At 39.1% G+C, this 10,563-nt stretch overlaps 1 protein-coding gene across 1 annotated transcript in view; it reads left to right on the top strand.

Annotated features, from left to right (window-relative positions):
• Window positions 1-6,391, top strand: part of SLC19A3 (solute carrier family 19 (thiamine transporter), member 3) — a 14,614-nt gene extending 8,223 nt beyond the window's left edge. The window contains exons 4-6 of the mRNA XM_006760394.2: window positions 1,064-1,256; window positions 4,228-4,369; window positions 5,235-6,391. Coding sequence (XP_006760457.2) covers window positions 1,064-1,256; window positions 4,228-4,369; window positions 5,235-5,363 — 464 coding nt within the window. The 3' untranslated portion in view covers window positions 5,364-6,391. The remainder of the gene's footprint in view (window positions 1-1,063; window positions 1,257-4,227; window positions 4,370-5,234) is intronic.
• Window positions 6,392-10,563: the final 4,172 nt, after the last annotated feature.

Genomic DNA, 10,563 nt, shown 5'->3' with positions numbered 1-10,563 from the left:
TCAGAGTGGGGGTCCTGCTTGGGTGCCTGGCCAGCCTGGATGAGGGGCTGATGGCTGTTTTCAGGCTGCCTGCACCCCTTTAGGGAGGGGGTCCCCACTGGGGTGCCTGGCCAGATTGGATGAGGAGCTGGAGGCTGTTTTCAGGCTGGCCAAGCCAGCAACTGAAGCTCCCAGCCTCTCCTTTTTTCTTTTTTTTAATTCTGGGATTTATTTACCTTCTATAATTGAAACTTTGTTGCTGCTTGAGCTCCAAGGCTACAGCCTGCTGAAAGCAGGTATCTGGGGTTTGTTTAGCTTCTATAATTGCAACTTTGTTGCTTAGAGTGGAGCACAGCAGGGAGGAAGCATGGCTTCCTCCATCACTGGAGCAAGCAAGCCTGCTGCTCGCTTCAGCTGCATGGCTGCCGGCCGCCATCTTGGTTGGGTTAATTTGCATATCCTGCTTATTAGCCAATGAGAAGCGTAGCGGAGGTATGGTCAATTACCATGTTTGTCTATTATTAGATTAGATAATCATTGTATAAATAAAATGTAGCATAAATATGTAAATATAATTAATATAAATATTAATATAGCCTAAAACTTACTACCCAGTGCAACACATCTGTTACCCATCATTGAAAAAAAACTTAACTATAAAAATGATAAAGAAAGGCAAATATGGAAGGGCCCAGTGTACCCTCAGAGCAATGGTTTCATCCTCTTCTATTCCTGCTCTTGCGTGTTATATTGAATAACTGGGTTTATGTATTACTTCTCCCCACTCGGCCATGGTTAGGACCTTGGCCCTTCCACCTAGAATAGTGTTTGGCATGTAGATGATGCTAATTAAAAGTGTGGCAACTAAATGATTGAAAGGATATGAAGTAAGAGAGAAGCCAAAGAAAAATGTGGTTGAGAAAAGGATAAGTCCACATTTAGGTGGATTGCACTTTTTTTTACAAATTTTGAAAACAATATATTCATCTTTTAGAATTACCTGAGCCCTAGTTTTTCAGAGACCCTGCTGATATTCCACATGGAAAGTCAACATGTTTGATCTTCCCTAATGCTTCCTTGCCAGGGGCCGTGGCTGCCTTTGCAGTGGGTTATGTGAAAGTCAACTGGGACCTTCTGGGAGAGTTGGCCCTGGCCTTCTTCTCAGTGGTCAATGCCAGCTCCCTGCTCTTCATGCACTACATAGCTGACATCTGGGCGTGCTATGCTGGCTATTTGATGTTCAAATCCAGCTATATGCTTCTTATAACCATAGCAGTGTAAGTATTACCAGCCATTTCTGGCCACTCCTAAAACTAAACCATATTCTCTCTCTTATAGTCTTACAGTACCTTTGAGAACTTCAGAAGGATTTTAATCAATTTCAATATTAAATATTGACTACTTCATATTATATTAGACACAACTAAGCCATCTTTTTATTTAACTGTTTGCTGTCTGAATATTACTAAGGGTAGACATCAAGAAAAGAAATTCCTAACTGGGCAAATCTTGGTGGGTAGTCACATCCCAGGCACACAATGTTTTTAGTAAAAGGTTTATTTTTGCCTTGAGCAAGCCCTGTCCATTGTTTCTGTGCATCTAATTAACATACCTTTGAAATAAGCCATAGCCACCCTCATGAAAGCATATAATCTTGTTAACTGTCCTGTAGTCCAATCCCCACCTTGCTACCTCCCACGTGCATATAATCTTCCATAGTCTCCTCCTTACTTTAAAATGCATGAAAGAAGCTACAAAAAAACTGTTACTCTCCAGAGCATTGAGATCTTGCTCCCAGGCACATGTCATCTGTTTGGTTCAAGTAAACTCATAAAAGTTATTAAAAAAAAGAAAGAAAAGAAATTTCTGTAGGTTCATAAACCAAGAGCAATGACACATTGTCAGGTTGTGATTTTTTATTTCAAGCAATTTTCTATAACAAGGTGTGTTGAAACTTGATTTTGAATGACTCCGTTTAGGTTTCAGCCCTGATTTCACTTGGTTGCTGACGTAATACCAAGTATATATTTGAAACAAAATATTCTCAGCAAGTTATAAAAAGTTGTATACTGAAAAATGTAGATGCAAAGATTATAAGAAACTAAATTCCAGAGATTATTTTTTCATTTATTTTATTTTTCCCATCACCATTTATGCCCTCTTCCACATCCCCCGCCCCCCAACAATCACCACACTGTTATCCATATCCATGAGTTCTCTCTCTTTTTTCTTTTTTGCTCAATCCCTCCACCCCCACTAATACCCCGAGATTGTTATTTTTTTAAAATATATTTTATTGATTTTTTACAGAGAGGAAGGTAGAGGGATAGAGAGTTAGAAACATTGATGAGAGAGAAACATCGATCAGCTGCCTCCTGCATACCCCCTACTGGGGATGGTCTATCCACCGAGCCAAACCAGTCAGGGCCGAGGTTGTTATTTTTATTTAAAAACATGTAGTTCCACATATAAGTACAAAGGAAGTTGATTACCAGGAAATGTGTTTAGTAGTAACCAAAAAGATAAACATTTAAATTTAAAGTCACATAAAAAAGATAGAAACAAAAGCTTTATCAAGTTTTGTTTTTTAATTTGTGAAAAATGTTTGATAAGCAATTGACAAAACACAGAAATATAAGTGCCATGGGAAAAGAATGAAACAAATGAAAAAGATAGCAAGATGTGTTTTGTTTTATTTTTGGCTGAAATGAGTCAATTTAATGAATCAGACTCGTGTCTTGAGTTTCTTTTTTTTAATGTGAGCATTTGTTAAGGTGGGATTATATTATTTATTTTCATTGTAATCATATTCAAAACACAAAACCTTTACCTGCATTCCAGGGGGTACTCTAAATAACATGCATTTTCCAGTCTTTCATAAGTGTTCTGTTTCAAAACGTATATACTTATTAAAAATTAATTACAGATTCAATTGAACACAGTAATGGGCTTGATCTTCCAAAGAATAATTCTCCCCAAACTTTGAAACTGTAAATACAGACAATTAACAGTATAAGGAGTACTCCTCCAAAAATTTCCTCAGATTGGATGTTGCTTGTATTCTTATAAAAATTCACTATAGCCCTAACCGGTTTTGCTCAGTGGATAGAGCGTCGGCCTGCGGACTGAAAGGTCCCCGGTTTGATTCCGGTCAAGGGCATGTACCTTGGTTGCGGGCACATCCCCAGTAGGAGGTGTGCAGGAGGCAGCTGATCGATGTTTCTCACTCATCGATGTTTCTAACTCTCTATCCCTCTCCCTTCCTCTCTGTAAAAAAATCAATAAAATATATTTTAAAAAATTCACTATAAAACAGTATCTAAAATCATATTGCATCCAATATTCTGAAGTTATGAGAACTTACAACATTTAGATTTAATTTCTGGAAGTATTAAATCGGATAGGAGGAAATTTGCTATTTTTTCTTTATTTTAATTAAGCCTTTAACAATATTTTTGAACTCCCTTTCTTTGCTCTTCCTGTTTGTCTATACTTGGGGAGATTTAGATAAGGAGTGCTGTTAACAAGAAATAATCCGGTCAGAGAAAGACAAATACCGTATGATTTCATTTATTTGTGGAATATAATGAACAAAAGAAACAAACACAATAGAAACAGACTCGCAGACACAGAGAACAGACTGATAGCTGTTTTGGGGGGCTGGGTGAAAAAGGTGAAGGCATTAAGCAATACAAATTGCAGAATAGCCACAGAGATGCAGATTGCAATGTGGGGAATATAGTTAATAATGTCGAGATAACTGGGTATGGGGCCAGGTGGGAAATTGGGGCAGCGGGGACCACTCTGTAGAGAACATGATGTGGAATAGAATTGAATGTAAACTGTGGTTGAAAAATAAAATAAAATAAAAATGTTTTCAATCCAGAATAAAAGACACTTCCTGTTTTGTTTTGTTTACAGTTGACATACGATATTATGTCAGTTTCAGGTATTACAACATAGTGACTAGATAATTATATGCCTTATGAAGTGATTACCTGGTAAGTCTAGTACTCACCTGATACCATACATAGTTATTACAATATTATAGACTAAATTTCCTATGCTTTACATACCTGAGACTGTTTTTATAACTGGCAATTTGATATCTCAGTCCCTTCCCCCTTTTCACCTGACTCTTCAACCCCCGTCCCATCTAGCAGACTGCTTTCTCTTTTGTTTTTGTCTTTTCAAGCTAAGAATCCCATGTATGTTCTTGTTAAAAACCTATCCCATGTCTAATGGTAGATTTCAGATTGCAGTTAATCTGAGCATGGAGCGATATGCCCTGGTGTTTGGAATCAACACCTTCCTGGCCCTGGTGGTTCAGACCATCGTCACCGTGATCGTAGTAGACCAGAGAGGGCTTAACCTGCCCATCAGCGTTCAGGTAAGCTGCAGCACTTCTCTTTAGAGTTGGTGTGAATAGCGAATAACTAGGTCATCTCAAAGGATTTTACAACCTTACCACTGCATCACTGAAGTTACTCAAATTCCTTGGCTAGGCAAACTTTAACATAAGAAATTTCCTAATTATCAGTATAACACACTAAGTAGTTTTGAGCAATAATCTCAATAGGTCAGCATTTACTCTTGGCTCTAAAACATCATCAGGCAACACGTCATTGTGTCCCCATATGTCTCCTCTCCCTTCTACCATCTAGTTTCAAGGTTATTGGAGTTCAACTAGGAAGGCCACCTGGGGCAGACCTCTCTTCCCTGTTCCTGCTCCAACGAGGGACTGAAAATTAGCCCAATCTCACATTTTATTTTATTTTTATTTTTATTTATTTTTATTGCTTAAAGTATTACAAAGGGTATTACATATGTGCCAATCTCACATTTTATATATAAATCTGAAAAAAAGGGGACATAAGATAGATAAGAAGTAACCTCAGTGTCCAAAATTTATTCTTGGAGACATTACATAGAGCACTGCTCTACCCTCCAAACATAGACACACAGATCAGTGGGATTTAGTATTTTCCCACCATTGGCAATATTAGCCGGGATTTGTACCAAACAACCCTGGCTCCAAAGCCCACACTTTCAGTTACTGTATTGCTGACACTTTCACACCGAGTTCTTCTAAGATGGGAGGAGAAGAAAATATTGTGCAGGTCTAAATATCCCATATTGAGATACTGGATCTCAGTTACCCCATAATCCAAGCAAATCAAGAGCATCACTATGAATAATCAATGACAGAGATGGTCAGCTTTCATGTGTGCCTAATTCTATTTGTTTTTCTACAGTTTTTAGTTTATGGGAGTTACTTTGCTGTCATTGCTGGAATTTTCCTTATTAGAAGCCTATACATTATCTACTCAGCCAAATGCCAAAAGGACGTGCAGAGCTCTGCTACAAGTCAGAGCCACAGATGAGCCACACCCAGAGGGACCGAGAAACGCCATCAAGGGAACAAAGCCCTAATCTTATGTCAACCACTACAGGCTCTTAGCGAGGACTCGGCTGGTCACCGTCCCCGGGTGCCATAAATTGACCGTCTTCACAAGTCTGGATGCCAGTGGATCTTTTCAAAACCACAACAAAATCTCAGCTTTAGACCAGATATCCATATGCCCAGCTGAACTGGATGAAGTTGACAGGGCCCATTAATCTCAATTAAACAACCCATGTTGGGGCCCCTGTGAATAGCAGTGACGGAAAAAATCTGGCTTTGATCACTTGTAAAGACACACAATGGCTTGTTTCCGTGCCGGTCAACCAGGACTGCTACATGCTAAGCAGTGACTCACAATGAGGTCCCCGGTGAGGTCATGGAGTGGATGTTCCCCATTTGTGAGCAGAACAAAGTGAACTGCCCGTTTCTGGCTTAGATATGTATCTTACCGAAATGGACTACACGTGGAACAGTGTCTGTCACGTGAGCCTTTTTCCCTCTTCTTCCCTAAGTGTATTTCTGTATACCACAGTTCTCTGAGAGAATGACAAGGTTTGGTCTCATTTCTAAGGACTCCACTTTAATTAATTCTGATAACTGAGCATTAGGAGCAAGCTTCTATTTGATAATATCATCATTTAATTTTTTCATGTTAATTTTTCACTTCGTCCTCTCCTGAGCTTTGTTGTTGAAACTCTACCTCAAGACCAGCTTGACACTCCTGTGTGCCCACAGAATGCTATTCATGTCAATTCCTAATGGTGCAAAGAGAGCCGTGAGCTTTCTTCCTATCATGACCCCAGACAGATGTGCTAATGCTATGTCCGTATAATGGCTGATGAAAACAGAAAACTTAAGTAGAATTCCCAGAGGTTTCTATAAGTATTCATAGATAAGAAAACACTGAAGGGAAACACCTAACTTTTAAATGGCAGAGACTGTACTAAATAAAATAATGTGGCCTGGCCGGCATGACTCAGTGGTTGAGTGTCGACCTATAAACTAGAAGGTCACAGTTCGATTCCCTGTTGGGGCACATGCCCGGGTTGCGGGTTTGACTCCCCAGTGTGGGGCGTGCAGAAGGCAGCCAATCCATGATTCTCTCTCATCGTTGATGTTACTGTCTCCCTCTCCATTCCTCTCTGAAATCAATAAAACATAAAATAAAAATAATGTGGGCAGAAATTTTAGAGTCTTTCTAATTTCCTAATGAGTGCTGAAAATTGTCTGAGCTTGTCTTTCCTGTGAAATTTCAATAGAGGACACATTGAGCAGGAGAAGAACAAATAAAAAGGTTAAACAAAAATGCCTGGACTGAAGCAGTAGTCATTTCTTTAGGAAGCTGGTCTGGATTTAGTGTGATGTACCTCTCTCAAGCCCCGTGTGCTTGATGTTACACTGCCCTCTAGTGTCTGATCTCCAAAGAAAGTAAATCTAAAATTACTACAGAAATCTCTCCTTTCCAACTTGCAGCCAAGGAGTTGGCCAAGACTGCTATTTGCTAAGCGGTGACTCAGAATGAGGTCCCCAACCAGCACATCAGCATTACCTGGGAATTAGTTAGAAGGAAAATTCTCAGCCTCAACCCCTACCCCACCAGGCACATGAGTAAAGGCTCGCTGAATGAGTAAAGTGGAGAAAGACCCAGCTATTAGTGTTAGGATTTCAACATATTTTTTTGGGGGGGGGGGCGGGGAGAGGGGGAGTACATAATTCAAGCCTACAACTCTACTCTCTGTCCCCCTCCAAATTCATTCTTCCCACAAGCAAAATACATTCATCTCATTCCCAATTTTGCCAAATGTTTTAACCATTGCGGCATCAACTCTAAGTCCAAAACCGCATCTAAATATCATCAATCCAAAGTCCCATATTTCATTATCTACCAGTGAATCAGTATGGGTGAAACTTGGGGTCTGGGATAAAATTCTCTGCCTGTGAACCTGTGGAACCAAAACACAAGTTGTTTGCTTATAAAATACAATGTCATAGGGAAGACATCCTCATTCCAAACAGGAGAAAATAGAAGGAAAAAGTGGGTATTAAGTCCCAAGCAAGTTTTAAAAACAAGCAGGGTGAGTGTCACTAGATTTCAAGTCCTGAGAACCATCATCTGTGGCTGATGCTCTGTCATCTGGCTCTGATAGGATGGCAGCCCCAACTTCTGGTTCCCAGGGGTGCCATCGGCCCAAGTTTCTGCATCCATGGCTCTGCCCTGGGAGTCATTCTTCCTTTATTCCACCCTCTCTCTGTCCTTTTTGGCCCAAGTTGGTAGTGTTTCTGCTGGTATAAAATTCTCAACAATCTTGTCAGTCTCCTAAGCCATTCACAGCAGTCCAACCCATCAAAAAAGATCCTCCACAGAGCTTTCCCGGATAACCCCATGTCTGTTCCCAGCTTCTACCAAGTTGATTGATTGAATCCCTCAGCCACATACTTAATCTCTTTAAGTAAATGCTTGTCCAGCCACACCCCTGGCCTGATTTCTAAAGTAACTATCTGGTTAGACTGAGAATCTTCCAAACCAATCAAATGCTAGCTTCTTTGTACTTTGTACTTTGCAGTTTCTTCCTCTATTAATTTCTTCCCTCTCGCATTTTACTACAAGCAGCAAAGAGAGACTGGCTGAAACTTCTGTACTGCTTGGAAATCTCTGAGCAAAATATTCTAGTGTACTGCCTACAAGTTCTACCTCTCTCCCAACAATAGAACATAATTCAGCCATGAATATAACAAAAATCTGCCATTTTATAACAAAAATCCCCTTTTCTCCAGTGTCCAATAACATGTTTCTCTTTTCCATCTGAGACCTCATCATGAGTGTCTTTACTCTTCATATTTCTAGCAACATTCTGTCACAATGATGTCTGTATCCTATAAAATGTGCTCTCTGTTCTTTGTAGTTCTTCTCTCTTCTTTCTGATCCTTCACCAGAATTGCCTTTAATATCCATATTTCTACCAACAATCTCTTCAAGGCATTCTAAGGTTTTTCTACCAAGTTCCTCAAAACTCTTCCAACCTCTACACATTATCCATTTCCAAAGCTCCTTGCACACTTTTAGGTATTTTTTTTTTCAGTAGCACCCACTTTCCAAGTACAAAATTGGTATCAACAATTCATTAATCCTTGTGATTTCTTGGGTCCAAGGGAAAGGTCATTGCAATGAGCCCCTAGGGCCCAGGCTTAGCTCATAGCATCTAAGTAGCAAGATGAGTGGTGTGGCTGTTGAAAGCCAACTAGGAGAAAGCACAGGTTTGTGCAATCATCATTAAAATGATGAGGCTACTTGGTCAGTGTCTATTAACCAACACTGCTGGTTAGAAAGGGTATGGCATGGCCAGCCAGTGTGACTCAGTGGTTGAGTGTCGACCTAAGAACCATAGGAGGTTTCGGTTCAATTCCTGGTCGGCACATTCCAAGGCTGTGAACTCGATCCCCAGTGGGGTTTGTGCAGGAGGCAGCAATCAATGATTCTCTTTCATCACTGAGGTTTCTATCTCTCTCTCCCTTCCTCTCAGAAATCAATAAAAAGTACTCCGGAGCATTTTTTTTTAAAAAAAAAAAAGAAAGAAAGAAAGGGCATAGCAAGGTTGAGATGGAAGACTCATTTAAATAATTAAGTAATCTGGATAAAAAAATACTCAGTACTGAATCATAATAAGCTGGAATATCAAAATCACATAAAGAAAATGTTCCCTAATTAGGCTATTTAGAGAAGAGCCTAAATAGATTACTAAAACATCTGGAGGGAGAGTATGTGTGTGGACAGCATGTATTTTGAGCAGAATCTAATTAAAATGACTGTGTGTCCCCCATAGTGGAAGTCTGTAAAGATTTGACCAAAGGGCAAATAAGTATGATTTATGATTTTTCTTATGTAAGTTAATATTTAAAAATGGATTTTAAACAATGTAATTCCTTAAAATATAGTTTTACTTGCTACGTTACTTGAACTATAAATTTACTTTTTCAGTCATTCCTTATTTTTCCCAGATGAAAGTGGGGTTGGGGGGATGGGTGGAAAAGATGAAGGGAATAATAAGTTACAAAATAGTCCCAGGGATGTAAAGTACAGCGGAGACAATGTGGTCAATAATATTGTAATAACCACGTATGGCGCCAGGTAGGTACTAGCATTATCAAGGGGATCACTTCGTAAATTACATAGTTGTCTAACCATTATGCTGTACACTTGAAACTAATATAAAATTAAAAAATAATTTTGAAGTTAATTACACATTTTGTACTGATTAACAATAATTCAAATTAGCTGGGTTTGATATTAGGAGCTTTTATTTTATCAACAATTCATTAGTCCATGTGGTTTTTGGGGTCACTGAAACGACCAGATTCTGAAAGGAAGACAAGAGAAAGACATTGGCATTGTGCTAGGCATGCCCTCAGTCCTTCCCTACTGACCTTATTTACTCCTCCCAAACCACAAAGTAGATCATTTTTATCTTCTTTTTCACTTTCCACAACCCAGGCACGTGCCCTGACTGGAATCAAACCATGACCTTCTGGTTCATAAGTTGACACTCAACCACTGAGCCACACCAGCTGTGCATTTTTATCTTCTTTTAATCAGCAGAGCTCAGAGATACTAAACAATCTGGGTAAGGTCAGCCAGTTAGGAATAAGTACAACAGAGGGGGGAAAAATCTGATGGTGCATATCACAGTAATAGTTGGGGTAATTATTATTAACCCATTCACTCGTGGCAGTAAAAAACAGTTAGGGTGCAGGGTTCCAGGACTCCCCAGACAGAAATGACACTAGCATAGGCCAGTGTTCTGAAACAGAAGCAAATTTCTTTCTCTTTTTTTAAAATTTAATTTATTGGGGTGATATTAGTTAATAAAATTACATAGGTTTTAGGTGTACAATTCTATAACCACAATTTTTTCAATGTACCCAACTCTCTTTTGAAAGCTACAGATTTGCATCTTAACATAATTAAGGGGGAATAAAAGCATTTGTTTGGTAACATTTTAACTGATTTTCCAATGACCTTTGAAACGACAGGTTAAAAAATAACTAAAAATGATCACCTGCTTGAAATATTAAAAATTATGCCACTGGGATAACCTGGGATTGTAGATTCAGTGTGTCTTCTTTTTTAATAGCTATAACTCCACCATTAATTTTAAAAAAGAGAAAAATGCTTTTGAATGAGA

This window comes from Myotis davidii, unplaced genomic scaffold, assembly GCF_000327345.1.
Source record: "Myotis davidii unplaced genomic scaffold, ASM32734v1 scaffold370, whole genome shotgun sequence".
In the NCBI taxonomy this organism is placed as follows: domain Eukaryota; kingdom Metazoa; phylum Chordata; class Mammalia; order Chiroptera; family Vespertilionidae; genus Myotis; species Myotis davidii.
Note: the sequence above shows the minus strand (reverse complement) of the source record. Positions and strands in the feature narration are given on the sequence as shown.